We start from the raw sequence: 15,514 nt of genomic DNA on the forward strand, positions 1-15,514 counted from the left end.
TTTTAGAGCCGGTAGGTCTACCGTCAACCGTTTGTTCATCATTATCCAGGTCATCGAGAAGAAAAGGGCGGTCAGCCAGGAGCTGCACTTGGTATTTGTGGATCTTCAGAAAGCTTATGACAGCGTGCCGTTGGTGAAGTTTTGGGAAGCCTTGAAAAAAAGGGGTTTTAGCAAAGGACTTGTGGGGGCAATTAAATCATTTTATAACGGGACGATAGCAAGAGTTACATCTCGTGGAGAGTTGTCCAGAGGTTTCTTTGTCACAAAAGGGCTAAAACCTTGAGTTCACCCTCTGTTGTTTGTCACCAACACTATGTAAGGTATACCTAGAGCACGTGTTGAAGGAATGGAAAAATAAGGTTGCGGGAATGGGCGTTCCACTTTTTGATGGGCAGACCCTTCATACTCTATGCTTTGCCGATGACCAGATCGTAGTAGCTCAAGATGAAGAAGATGCAGAATACATGGTGCAGAAATTGGTTGAAGAATATCGGAAATGGGGCATGGATGTTAGTGTGTCCAAGACAGAGATGCTGGTCGTGGGAGCAGTGCATCAACGGCAAAGCATAGAGCTTGGGGATGGACGGCGTATCGAAGAGTGTGACAAGTATAAGTATCTCGGTGTCTGGCTAGATCAGGATGGAAGGATGGATAGAGCAATTAAGGACAGGATCATCCAGGGCAGGAGAGCCATCGCGATGCTGAACGGGATGCTCTGGGATCAGAGCATCTCAAAGGCAAACAAGCACCGGATATATGACTCCATCGTTAAAAGTATCGTGCTCTAAGGTAGTGAAGTGTGGCCTTTGACGAAAAGAACGCAAGAAATGTTGAGGGCAACTGAAATGGATTTTTGGCGGCGATCTGCCGGCATTTCGAGACGGGACCGTGTCCGTAATGAGAGAATTTGCTAGGTGATGGAGGTTGAGAAAAATATCGTGAACAACGTCATGTCCAGGCAGTTGTGCTGGTATGGACATGACGTCGTGCACATGTCCAGGCAGTTATGCTGGTATGGACATGACGTCGTGCACATGTCCAGGCAGTTATGCTGGTATGGACATGTGCAAAGAATGTTGGAGGAGAGGTTGCCCAAACAAGTTTTGGATTGGGTACCACCTGGGAAGAGGCGACGGGGACGTCCCGTAAAGGGTTGACGGCGGGGTGTTGACGAAGAGATGTTGCGGTGTCAGCTGCCCGATAACCTCTGGGAAGACAGGCAGATGTGGCATTTGGGTGTAGTGGAACGCCAGAGTGCGTTGTAAAGAGACTATATATATATATATATATATATATATGTGTGTGTGTGTGTGTGTGGGTGTGTGTGGTGTGTGTGTGTGTGTGTGTGTGTGTGTGTGTGTTGGGTTTACCGAAACTTCTTTACAATGTCTTCTGAAAGACCAAACAAATACAAAAAAAAGGAGAGAAGCTTTGTAGCATTACACTGCTCAACATGGGATCCGTCCTTTAAACCAAATCAATTTTTCAATTCCTAGGTGATATAGATGTCCGAAATTGCCCATGATAACGTCAAGGAAATTGTCTGGGGACACCGCAATTTTGAATTTTTCAAAATTGAGAAATCCTATGATCAGTTTTTTGAAATCTTACAAAAAAAAAAAAAACCAGCAGAAAGAACATACAATTTCCTACTGTGATCCCTCTCCCTTTCTTTTCCTAGCACAATTTTTTGGTCGTAAAATTGACAATTTTTATAAAAAAATTAGCTTAATAGAAGTGCATTTTCGCAGATATTTGGAGAAACTTTGATTCATATCTCCAGCCACGATTATCTGAGAAAAAAACAGTAAAGCTCATTGAAAAGAGCGAAAAATTTACTTTCAGAAAACAAATGTCATAAGTTTCAAAGCGACTATTCACCTTTCAATCAAGAAAAAAAACCCCTGAAAACATGACTCAAACTGTGTAACAAGGGAAAATAGTGCTGGGTTCAAACTATTTTGCAGGGAAAACAAAACCAAAAAGTTCAAAAATTTTGAGCTCTAATGAGTACTAGTACAAAGCTTGCCGTCTTGCAGTCATGCAGAGCCGAGGCATCGTATGAGCGGGCGGAGCAGTTGCCCAAAGCGCTGATGAGAGGGGGGCGCCGAAAAGTCGAAAGGGAAAAAAGACCAGGAGACACAAAAGAGAAAGAAAAATGCTCTCTTAAAATTCAAAATTTTCTGGAGAGGCCCCCCACAACCCTCTCACTGGAGGCAGGGGGGGTTAGGGGCGCCGACAACATTCTTGCCTAAAAGTTCACGCCATAGTCCACCTTGTTACACAGTTTGAGTTATGTTTCAAGGGGGTTTTTTTCTCTTTTTTTCTTAATTGAGAGGTGAATGATCGCTAAAGTCACATTTTAAGGGCGGAGCTAATAAACTGCTGCTTCACAGGATTAAGCCAAGCTTTGAAACTTTTGACATTTGGTTTCTGAAAGTAAACTTACCGCTCTTTTCAATGAGCTTTACTGTTTTTTCCTCAGATAATCGTGGCTGGATATACTTATGAACCGAAGTTTCTCCAAAAATCAGCAAAAATGCACTTTTTTTAAGCTAATTTTTTTATGAAATCGTTAATTTTACGACCAAAAAATTAAGCTAGGAAAGGAAAGGGAGAGGGTTCACAGTAGGAAATTGTATGTTCTTTCTGCTGGTTTTTTTTTTTTTTTTTTTTTTTTTGTAAGATTAACTGTTAAGGAAATACAGTAAAACTTCGATATAACGAACGTCGATAAAACGAATTCTTCGAATTAAGGTGATTCGATGGACGCCATATTTTGTGTCAGAACGGTATGCAATATATCGCATCAATTGGTTCCATATTTTCAGCTCCTCGTCATTTTTCTCCTATTTTGAGATCGCACTTCTGTTGTCAGGAGTCTAAAGCACTCACTTACCAATTTTAACAAAGAAATTCAACATAATAAGGGCGTGGTTTTTTCAGAGAGAAAATATCGCATTCGAGTGCAGTTTCGATATCAGTATCGAATGCGATGTTTTCTCTCTGAAAAAACCACGCCTTTATTAAGTTGAAATTCTTTGTTAAAATTGGTAAGTGAGTGCTTTAGACTCCTGACAACAGAAGTGCGATCTCAAAATAGGAGAAAAATGACGAGTAGCTGAAAATATGGAACAAATTGATGCGATATATCGCATGCCGTTCTGACACAAAATATGGCGTCCATCGAATCACCTTAACGGATTTTTTTCGCGGTCCCGCAAAAATCCCTATCTTTTTAATGTAAAATAAATCCTATATAACGAATTTCGGTATAACGAATATTCGCTTTTACGAAGGAAATCTTCGGTCCGAGTACGAACTTTACCGTGTAAATCGAACTCGATTGAACGAATGCACGGGAATTTCTGCGCGCCCGGCAACACGCGGGGGAGATAGCATGCTTGTCTTCACCCGCGTATTGTACGTCGGTGTCGGTGCAAATGTCATTTTCCGCTACGGCGGGATTGGGAATTTCCGGGGCGCACATGTTTCTTCGAATAAACGGGGTGATTAAGGAGCTACGTCATCAGTACGATTTCAACCCCTGCCGTGTGCTCCTCACTACCGCTGCGCAGTTTTAAGCAGTGTTTTCCTCCAACTGACGCTGCAACGCCACGCGCGGCGCACGACCGGTCTCCCATTTGATCCCATGTACTGCTTTGGACGCGGCACTGCTCCCGGAGCAGTGCTGCGTCCTGCGGCGGCCTAATAACTGCGATATACTTTCCGCAATCAAATGGCAACGGGCGCGGCGTGGCGCCGCGCGACGGCTCCTAACCAGTTTGGAGGAAAACACCGCTTTACTGATCAAGTGCTAACCAGGTGGCATATTCCCAAACCCCGCGTGAAATGTGAAAAATCTAGCCCGTTCTCAAAATCTTTAGCCGCTGCCTTCTGAGCCCTCACGCGGTTGGCATGAGGCTCTTCAGCAAGTGGCCTTGGGCACTGCGGCCATCCTTTCTCCTTTCTCCCGTCTGAATAGTCTCTTCAACCCTCCGAAATGAATGGGGGTGACCTCGCGGTCCACTCTTTTTGTTTTCCAGAAGACATCGTCTTCCTCCTCAAAACAAGCCCTTCGCAGAGTTGTCTTATGATGAGCGCATTTTTAAATGCACCATTGACTAGTTCAAGAAAAACCGTGATCCACTTGGGATGATTTTTTCAGGTCAGAGTCAAGTCATACCCTGTCTCTTCCGAGATGGATTTCCAATAACGAACATCGATGATATTGATGCAGGCGGCGTGTTGCCTCCTAATTTATCAGTGTCCAAGGGATGTTTGTGCCTGATTTGATTCATTGCAATGTTTCCAAACACCCCGAAAACATTGATCAACCTAGCTTAAACATCATTTTTATTTGAAATTTCAGTATTTATAGGTTTCTGCTTTCATTCATTGAATATTAATGTCCAGTCTCTTAAACGACGAAGTTGAATGATGAACTTTTTTGGGGAACATTTTTATTTTTCATGTAAATTTCTATTTCTCTTTAATGGGGTTTTAATATCTCTCTTATTGGTTCGGGTGAGACACCAAGTGCATATTCATCCTCGCAAATGCAGAGACTTTTTTTTATTCTTCTTCACCACCTATTCATTGTTTATCCTTTCAAGCAAGGTGATAGGTTCTGCGCAGAGCTATAAGTGAAAGAAAGGAAATATTTGAAAGAAAGAAAGGAAAAAAAATTACTTGAATTTTTCGTCAAGAATACTGCTCTTGAATCAAGAATAAGATCACTTGAACAAAGCCGAATCCTGCTTGATATGAGCGGCTTTCTTCTCAAAGTACGCATTTTGCAGCTTAAGTCAAGAGAAATCTCCTCTTAGCGGCAAATTCAAGAATATTTCTTCTTACATGATAATTTATTTCCAGTGCAGAAGCTCCGCAAATTTCACTAATTAAAGAGGCTTGTGAGATGCATATGCATTGCACTGCTCTAAAAATGTTCCGAGAATTTTCCATCAGAAATGTTTTTTACAAAGAACAAAACGGCAGGCATAGTCAAGTTTATTCATCATGTGATCAACGAAGGTGACGGCATGACTCTGCATTGCGAAATTTTCTGCATTAAAAATATTTTCACTGCACATAATTGAGGCATTTTTCGGTAAAAGGACGTATGAGACGTCCCATGCTGCTAAGATTGTGTAACGTAGTTCTCTATCCGACTGTTTTGCTGTTAATTTTTCGTTGAATCTGCTCCGAGTTTTTCCTGGCGATTGTAAGGACGTACATTGTGAATGAATTTCATTTGCGGCGAACGCTATGAAACTTGCGCAATCATAGCAGCATAGCAAGCTCCATTCGCCATTTTGCCGAAAGCGTCCTCAAATTCTACTTTTAAAAATATTTTCACTGCAAAGAAAAAAGCCAAAATTTGAACCTTTTTGTTCGAAAGACGAGGGACCAGCCTGAGCCGAGCCGCGGCGCGGCCGCTGCGGAGGAGTCTCAGACCCGCACAATGGGCTGCGGTTGGGGTCTAAACTGGATTTCACATTCAACGCGGGGTTTGGGAATATGCAACCGGGTGTTCCCCGCCGATTTTCCGTAAAATATCGTCATAGTTTAAGAGGGGTGGGAGGGGGTGTACACAAAACTGGAAAAAACCGAACATTTCAAAAAAATTTGTGGCCTAAAATCGGGTTTTCCGCGGTTTTCGATAAAACGAATTTTCGATTTAACGAATTTTTTCGCCGGTCTCTAGAAATTCGTTATATCGAAGTCTTACTGTATTTCCGAAAAACTGATCGTAAGATTTCTCAATTGTGAAAAATTCAAATGCCTGCGCACTGAGGACCAGCCAATTTTTCTAAAGTTAATATGGCCATTTTCGGGCTTCTTTAGCACCTAGGAATCGAAAAAAAAATTGGTTTGGTTCGAAGGACACACCGAATCACGTTTGTTGTGCGGTGTTATTGATATCCAAAGGATGTGTTGTCAATGGGGATTTTCACGATAAATAAGCCATGATCACACTCAGAGAAGAACTGTACTTCGGGTTCACACACAGCATAGGGTAGAGTACAAAGTCACAATGACCGATACATAGTTGAAAACATCAATACAACATCATCATCATCATCATCATCATACACATATCAACATCATAGAAAAAACAACTTACTCCGCCCGAAACATTAACAGAGAAACAACTTAAAACGGGACTGAGGCTGCAAATAATAAAAAGAAACACATAAAATAAAATAAGAAACCCAGGACGTTTCGCAGGGATCACGCCCGAATTTTCAACCGGCAAAACAAGAAAAATTAAAAGAAAGGACACCATAAGCCTCACCGTTGTTATTGTAAGACTCTTTCTTTAGAACTTATTTTATTTGTTTCTTTTTATTGTTTGCGGCCTTAGTCCCGTTTGAAGTTGTTTCTCTGTTTGACAACATCACAGAATGATAAGTGAAAAATTGAATTTCTAAGACCAACCTGGTGTGATATGCATCCTTTCAGGACTTTTCTCTACCGTCTTCAGTGTGTTGCACTCTGGGGTGATGGAGACACCAATGTACAAATCATCATCTCGATTTTTGAGGAAACATCGATATTTTTCATCTTTACGAGATTCTTTGGTGTTGGCAACAGCAAAGAAATGATTTTTCTCTACAAACCAGTCACCTAGACAGCTGTATTCAACCACTAGAATGAAAACAGAGAAATCCTTTATTCCAAATTCTTTTCACTTATTTTGATTGCAAAAAGAGGGGAAGGATTTGAAAGCTTCACTGTGGAAAGCTTACATTATGAGTGCCTTCACAGGTGGTCTCCAGAAGAAAGACCCAAGACCTCTCTCTTCACTTGAGAGTTGGAGCTCATAAAACTAGACCTCAGCGTCAGCGGTTTGCGCTTAATGAAGCCAGACCGTGAGCAAGACACAAAGTGAGAGCATAATCCAAGAACTTTACTGAAAAAGAAACTAGCTTGCTTTTTCACTCCTGTAAATAAGCCTGTAGCTTGTTGGAAAACTACCTGGTAACAGTTAACGAAGATCCTCCTTCTTTTTCCGTTTTCCGTTTCCTTTTTCTTGTCTCATTAGTTGCTCTGCTGTTATGAATGCTTGCGGTCCTGACCTTGCAGGGTTTTTTCTTTCTCTCTCTCATTTCTCCTTCTTGTCTTTTTCCTATCATTGCTTCGCTGTTTGTTTTTTTTTTTAGGTTTGCCTTGATGTAGTATAATTTTTGCTGTCTATTTTTGTGAAAGTCTGACACTAAACCGTGAGGCTTTCTTTTTTCAATTTTTTTTTTTTTATTTTCGACTTTTGCCAATCAAACTTTAGAATCGGGTGTTGACTTTTGATATGAAAATAAAGTTACAATTATCTGTATGAATTAATAACTTGTACAACAACATCTAAAGTGGAGAGGAAAAAGACTAATTGTAATCATTGATCCAACCAACACCATAACTCTCCCTATACAAACTAGATTAAATAAATGAAAAATTATAAAAACATGTATAAATAAAGAGACCAAGACGAAGGAATTATCAATGATTCCCAAATTCCTTTAGAATGAGTTGTAACACCATTAAAAACCAAAATTTTATAAGGATTTTCATTGCACCCGCATTATACAAAATTATCTTTTGTTAACTCATATAATTTTTGTCGTGTGGACTCATTTTTCTTCTTTCCCAATTTTCCTTTTCTTTTCCTATGCAGAATACTTACACTGAATTGTCAAGTTTCTGTTCCTTATCCCAAGTCCCTTCCTGTTTAGCACAACAAGCTATGGCAAACAGCAGGGGCAGTAGGACTTTCTAATCTTATTTTGATTATAAAGAGGAAAAAAAAGGATACTTCGCTCTGGAAAAACAGTATGTCATGAAAGTTTACTGAGTGCTAATGTCCCTTGAAAGGACTAATGTTGGTCTTGACCAAAATGGGTATCGATGATATCAATGACATTATTTTGTGACACTGCAAAGATAAGTCAGCGCACCAGCGCAAATGCATAAAAAAGGTATCAATTAGTTGATTAATCCACTAGTAACTAAAGTAAATTATGTAGGCTGACAATATCACCACTCTTACCTCACAGCAATCAGTTTTTAATCGACTGACAAATTACCACCGTGTATGCTTCTAAACCAGTGATACCGACTTTTTGAGAGATGTAACTGGTCAGCCTACTTACTTGACGAAAGAAAACCAGCAACAACAATTTTTCCTTGCGAATAGCTCTGCAGGATTTGTCACAGCAAAACAAACCATTATCATGATTAAAATGAAGGGGGTCCAAAAGAAAACTTTCTAAGTACTGAAAAGTTGATCTTACCTCCGTCAAATGTACCAGTCATACCAGGACACTGTTTGTAGGTGATATTAAATTTCTGATTTAAGTTCAGAAATTGAGTTCCTGCAGTTTGACAGGAACGGATTTGATTTTCTTTATTACTGCATTCTCCTGTGAATTTGAATCGATTCTGGAAAGAATAGAATAAAAAAAAATTAAAGATCAGAACTCATGTTACTAGCTCTTAAAACAAAGCTCACAATTCAACATTAGATGCTTCTCTCTTGACATGACCACAAGTGCTCAAAATTACGATTCCTTGGCAGCTGGAAAATCTTATGGGCTGAAAAATTCCGTACTATATCTTGGAGTGAAATGAAGAAGCTGTTTTTTTCGGCACAAAATATTCTAAGAACTTGTATTTGATGTATCTAAGGCTTTGCTAAAATTTCGACTATGTAAATGTTTGACAATTTAATCTGATTTTTATCTCATTTAATCAAAGTTAGGTATTATTAAAAGTTCTAACCACGATGATCGCACCATTATTTTTGGACTGTAAAATTTTTGAATCTATTTTACAGATGTGAAAAGTTGAATTTCAAACTTAAAATTTCTTTGAAATTGTGTAGAATTTCTAAAGGGTACCAACCTGATAGCCAAATTGCCAGACACCTTCCAAACTTGATCTACAATTGACAGGGACATAATTTTCGGCAAAGAGAGTAATCAACTGCTGATCTGGCTTTAAACTACGACAGACTCGTTCAATGGTTGGTTCCTCATCTGGACCTAAGTTGACACAACCCGCTGAAAAATTGAAAGATATGGGCTGATAATGATATCGTTCTATAAAGCAGATATTAAGGAGGAATAATTGGTATCAACTAACTTTAAATCTAGCGAGAGAAATATAGCTGGTTGTATTTTAATAAACTATTTTTAGTGAAAGAAATTTTCATGCTCCGAGGCAGATTTTTTTAAAGGGTAATTCTTGTAAAGTTGCCTGAAATGCAGTCAGACAGGTCTCCTTAAGATGCAAAAATTCCAAGTTTTTGAGTTAAGCACAAGCTTACGCCAACAATGGTGATTAAGTGGCATTAAAGTCTGCCAATTTTCAACTTTGAACATGACATATCAAAACTTTAGACATCTTTCTCTTAGAAGTATATTAGACTGCCATATTCAAGGCATCATAAGTTCCATTTGAGTCGAAATTTTTCAGCCAACATGTTCGTAAAAATTCTTTCCTTGATGCAACGGTAATCATAATGAATGTTCTACTTACTCAGAACAAAAATAGGCTCTGACAAAAACAGAATTTTTATGAAATCAAAAATAACCTTGTTCATAGAAAAATCGACCTTAAATTCCCACAAGTTCTCAGACATTAAAATGCAGAAATCAGATGCACTTATAGTTCCAGTTTGAAAAAAAGTGCAGCTTCGAAGTTCAAGCAAAATTAGTTCCCTGTCATTTAAACAAGATTCGTAATCTACATTTTCCTCTGAATAACAAAGAATACACCATAGAATTCAGCTCAGCTTCTCATGGTTGATAAAGAGAAAATGTGTGTTCAATCAATACCATCTTCCAATACCTGGCCATGGGTTTGAGGTTAAATGTTCGTAACTCCCGAAAACACACGGGATCGTATAGCGGAGGACTTATAAAAGTTGATTTTTTTACATGAGAAAGTGAATTTATTCTAGGCGTGGAATTTTCAGTTGAATATTTTGGCAAGTTTTATCGAAAGAAACAAATTTGTTCGGCAGAATCACATTTTAAATTATGGAAAAAAGTATTAAATGTATGTCACTGTACTAAATGTATGGGAGATAACCGGGAAACGTATGCAACCCGTCAAACGTAGCCCGGCGGCTTCCCTTTGTTCTTGGGAGATATTACTCACACACTCTCACACGTATTCTCCAATGGCCAGGAATGCTAAGTAGGAATTGGTTCAATGAATGGGAATCGGTTCCTCTATCCCCAAACTATTGGTGGTATCTAAAAATGAGAAATCTCTGCTAAAAATAAATTCATTATTTTTCAGTTACAGAGATATGATAGAGTTAAAAAAATACTATAAACATGGTTTACTTTCAAGTTTTTCCAGAATGTTGACAGTTCGGACCAATATCTTCATACAGTGGTAACAATTATTCAAATCCTTCTTTAAGACAAATGTGAAATTGGCATGGTAATCTTCTTTAATGTTAATGCATCGGCCACGATTGTCAACTGTGTCTGCATTGATTTCAGTGCGAGTGTCATTTCCATTTTCTCTTGCATACCATGTGCCTTGCAGTACGACTGGTATCTCACACTCACTTATTACTACACCTGAAAAAAGATTTTCAAAATGGGTGTTAATGGTATTCGCTACATGCATCTTACCAAGCCTGATCAGATTTAACTTTCCTGTAAGAAGAGAGTTAAACGTTTGGTGAAAATAGGGGCCATTAATCCATAGTGTCTTGATGACACAAACTGTCAAGTAATTGAAATGAAGTCAAACTACTAAATCGGTCAGTTACAAAAGGGCTCAAGCGCCAAAAATGAGAATTCAAGAAAAATTCTAATAACCATTTTAATTGGCCCTTTATAAATCTCAGAGCTCTAAAATATCAATGCGATGAATTAATTAATCTGCAATTTAAAATGAGTTGGTTCATACAGTGTTTACTGTTTTGTCATATTTTCGTATCTGCCGCTTGAGTCCTTTTGTAACTAGCCAATTCAATTATCCTGTCACGCATTGGATTCAACAATGCCGAACAATTTACTTCACCTACATTTTCTTGCTTTATATTGGTTCACGTACTACCAAGGTGCATTTTTGAGGTTAGCTATCTGAGGTTAACTGTCTGGAGCAAAAACATAAAGACGGAGTGCTCGTATCTAAAAGCAGGAGGAAAAAGTGAAGCCTGGTTTGGCGCTGGGCGCTTGTGTGAGAGTGTAATTGAGCGCGGGAATCCATGGGCGTGAAACAGAAATTTGATTTGAACTTGTCCTCTTGATTTTTCCACAATTCTTCCTCTAAACGTGTTTTAAATGCCTAAAACAAATATATTTGGAAGAAATTTGGGATGGTGACTTTTATAATACACCTACTTTCGCTCAGTAACAGGCAGTAATCTCAGATGAAGTTAATTTTTCTGTTGCTCATGGTGGTCCTGCAGGTTCAAACAGGCCATTACAGTCCTTGATGACCATTACTCTCAAATAAGGTTAATCGGTTCATGACAGACTAAAAATAACCTAAAGTTAAAATAATATATGTGGGTAAAAGAATTTGCGCAAAAATCAACCTAAGTAGAATACTTTGTTTACCCAATTTTATTTAGTTCCCGCCCCGTAAGTATTTGAGAATTTCAAACTTGTCCCGATTTTGCCGCCAATCTTCTAGCCAATATTAGAGGTGGTTGAAAAGTAGCTTCATTGTTTGCTTTTAGCGCTCCGTCTTCATGTCTTTGGTCTTGAGTAGTTTCGAAACAGAATTACCGGATGCCAAACACTCTCCTGTAAGTAGTTCGACTTCGTTTAAGGTTCCCGATGCCTTACGTGTTGCCTATAAAAGTCTTACATTTTCGCCCAACACACTACTATCTCCAAAGGTTGATGAGACTGGTTAAGTTGTTGTTGTCGTGTGAGTTCAGTGTACAGAAGAACCAAACGCGCAGCAGTAGCCAAGGTAAGATTGAGGTTACAAATTGTAATGGAAATTTCATTGCATAGAAACATCTGCAGGATGAAGTAATTGCATTTCATTGATCAAATAATGTCATGTTATGAGACTGTGCTGTGAAGTTGAAATTAACCATTAAAACGTTACCAGTTTGAGATATTTCACCAGAATGCGTGAAACCTCACATGCTGAAATTCCATACTGATTTTAGATTCTGCTTCATCAGATAAATATTTCTTTGCTCATTTCTCAGGCGAAAACTATGAAAATAACAGTGCTCAGGAGAAACAATGCTCGTGACTCAATATTCTGAAATTGTTTTGCATTCTTATTTGGATTTGGGACACAGGGAAAAATTTTGGGTACTGGGTGTGGTACTCGGTTGAAGGTTAAAATCTATATTGAATTGTGTGTAAAAAAAGACTTGCACAATCGGGGGAGCTGTGTAGGAGATTGAAGTAGAGAATGATTTGTGGCGAATGAAGAAATAAAGAAGTTAAGAGAATAATTAAATTGCAGTATAGCTCGGGCACCAGGGCCTCAGCAACATACCTGCTAGACAAACACTAATAAACACGAATAAAATAGCATGAGGGCTATTGGAGATCATAATGAATCGACCACAATTAAGATGAAAACATAATGCAACTCTAAGTATAAGAAAATTGACCCTTAATTTAAGTACTTCAGCAGTTCTAGAAACGGGGAAATTCCAAAGACATAAAGACGGACAAGGCGGATAAAGAAGAAAGAATGGTGGTCGCATCTCGTACCCTCTTGACGTCACGATTGTAAACAAACCAAACTGCGAAGAGGAGGCATGGACCAAGAGAATAAATAAGGACTCCCAACTCCCTATGCTAACCTGTGTTAAAAACCGTTAACGCGCGCTCGCAGCGAACCTGGCAGAGGGTGCAGTGAACTAACGCCACAGCGGTCCATGATCGGATCGTACCTCTACAGGGTGAGCGAAAAGTCCCCGACCCCCCCCCCCTCTAACTTTTGAACGAATTGAGCTAAGGAAATGAAACTTTGGGAATGTTCCTATCTCAAAGGGGACCATCTTTTGAGGGGGTCAAAATTTTGGTCCCCCCCTCAGGGGGGGACAGGGGCCCCCCAACTTTTTTTTTTCAAATAGCAACCCCTATCTTGTGATACCTCATTCGAAAGAACATAAAAAACTAAGAATTTTGGCGCAAACCGCAGATCAATATCTCAATTTTTGACCGACTTATGATAGGTCAAAGGTCAAATTTGACCTATTTTCAAAAAATCATAACTCCGGTTCAAATTATCGTAAAGACAAAAATAAAACGGGAAAATTTACCAAATTGTGTTCGCTTTTACGTAAAAATTGCAGAAATCACTTCGATTTAATTTTAAGGGGGGGCTCGGACCCCCAAATACGTCAATTCAAAGGTCATTCAATTTTCCTGCGAAATAAGCCAATTTCCTCTGGATTTGCCTCCACATTATCTCAGTAAGGTCAAAATCAGTTCAACATTACGTTGGCAAGTCCCCAAATTTCGGGAAAAGTTAAAAAAACGAAATTTAAGGTGATTAAATTTGACCGCTTAAATTTCGTTTTTTTAACTTTTCCCGAAATTTGGGGACTTGCCAACGTAATGTTGAACTGATTTTGACCTTACTGAGATAATGTGGAGGCAAATCCAGAGGAAATTGGCTTATTTCGCAGGAAAATTGAATGACCTTTGAATTGACGTATTTGGGGGTCCGAGCCCCCCCTTAAAATTAAATCGAAGTGATTTCTGCAATTTTTACGTAAAAGCGAACACAATTTGGCAAATTTTCCCGTTTTATTTTTGTCTTTACGATAATTTGAACCGGAGTTATGATTTTTTGAAAATAGGTCAAATTTGACCTTTGACCTATCATAAGTCGGTCAAAAATTGAGATATTGATCTGCGGTTTGCGCCAAAATTCTTAGTTTTTTATGTTCTCTCGAATGAGGTAGCACAAGATAGGGGTTGCTATTTGAAAAAAAAATGTTGGGGGGCCCCTGTCCCCCCCCCCCCCCCCCGAGGGGGGGACCAAAATTTTGACCCCCTCAAAAGATGGTCCCCTTTGAGATAGGAACATTCCCAAAGTTTCATTTCCTTAGCTCAATTCGTTCAAAAGTTAGAGGGGGGGTCGGGGACTTTTCGCTCACCCTGTATAGTATGTTATTCCATGCAATGTTCTTTGTTTATCTATGATTTCTTTATTTGTGTAGATACTTTAATACATTTTACTTTCGCAAACTAATGAAATTGTATACATACATACCTTCTGCAGAGGTCAATGCGAAAGACTTTGATTTGAAGTATCTTATCAAAACACGAGCAAAGATGATTCAGTCAACTTCTGACGCAGAATCAAAGAGACTTGCTAATAATCAAATTAAAGGTAATGCTTGAAGTCAAGTATCTTTGATTTTGTGACACTCAGTTGATTTTTATCAGTACAACACTATTTCTCACTAAAAAGATTTCACTTAACAGAGAGGCGCCTTCGGCTAAAAGTACAATCCTGATTCCTGCTGCACACTACATACACACTTCCTTTGGCTTTCTCAACAGCAGTTGCTGCTGAGTAAAACGGTTAGAAATAACACTTCACATTAATACCAGTTTATGTACACGAAGACTGACGAAGATTGAAATGAAAATGGGAAACTTTTCACACTAAACTCTTCAAAACTGCAGGGCGACCACGAGGATACGAGGATCTAGAAACTTCTATGAGCACTACTGAGTGATAAGCCTAAATAGGTGGTGCATGGAAATATAAACAGGAAGACCCAATCATCGGTTTAGTTCACTACACCCTCTGCCAGGGAGCGCTGATGTCAGCGCTAACCGGAGTTGGGGGTCCTTATTTATTCTTTTGGTCCATGGAGGAGGTTTACCATGGATGTTACCTTGTACTCTATGGTTACCATAGAGTCGTAATGTAAGTGGGAGAGCTGGCGCCACTTTTAAGCATTTTCCATGTCCCGAATTTCGAGACTCCTGTGTGACGCCGGGTCGCATATTCCCAAACCCCGCGTGAAATGTGAAAAATCTAGCCAGTCCTCAAAATCCTTAGCCGCTGCCTTCTGAGCCCTCCCGCGGTCGGCATGAGGCTCTTCAGCAAGTGGCCTTGGGCACTGCGGCCATCCTTTCTCCTTTCTCCCGTCTGATTGTCTCTTCAACCCTCCGAAATGAATGGGGGTGATCTCGCGGTCCACTCTTTTTGTTTTCCGGAAAACATCGTCTTCCTCCTCAAAACAAGCCCTTCGCAGAGTTGTCACATGATGAGCGCATTTTTAAATGCACCATTGACTAGTACAAGAAAAACCGTGATTATTCGATCCACTTGGGATGATTTTTCAGGTCAGAGTCAAGTCATACGCTGTCTCTTCCGAAATGGATTTCAAATAACGAACATCGATGATATTGATGCAGGCGGCGTGTTGCCTCCTAAATCAGTGTCCAGGGGATGTTCGTGCCTGATTTGATTCATTGCAATGTTTCCAAACACCGCGGAAAAATTGATCAACCTTGCTTTAAAACATAATTTTTATTTGAAATTTCAG

The 15,514-nt window shown here is 39.4% G+C and overlaps 1 protein-coding gene across 1 annotated transcript in view; it reads right to left on the bottom strand.

Moving 5' to 3' along the window:
• udt (protein undicht) overlaps positions 1–12,689 on the bottom strand; it is a 50,140-nt gene extending 37,451 nt beyond the window's left edge. Inside the window, exons 1-5 of the mRNA XM_019056522.2 lie at positions 12,490–12,689; positions 10,350–10,592; positions 8,899–9,056; positions 8,289–8,436; positions 6,442–6,651 (exon numbers count right to left, since the gene is read on the bottom strand). Coding sequence (XP_018912067.2) covers positions 6,442–6,651; positions 8,289–8,436; positions 8,899–9,056; positions 10,350–10,592; positions 12,490–12,547 — 817 coding nt within the window. The 5' untranslated portion in view covers positions 12,548–12,689. The remainder of the gene's footprint in view (positions 1–6,441; positions 6,652–8,288; positions 8,437–8,898; positions 9,057–10,349; positions 10,593–12,489) is intronic.
• Between the last annotated feature and the right edge of the window lie 2,825 nt (positions 12,690–15,514).

Source organism: Bemisia tabaci, chromosome 1 (assembly GCF_918797505.1).
Source record: "Bemisia tabaci chromosome 1, PGI_BMITA_v3".
In the NCBI taxonomy this organism is placed as follows: domain Eukaryota; kingdom Metazoa; phylum Arthropoda; class Insecta; order Hemiptera; family Aleyrodidae; genus Bemisia; species Bemisia tabaci.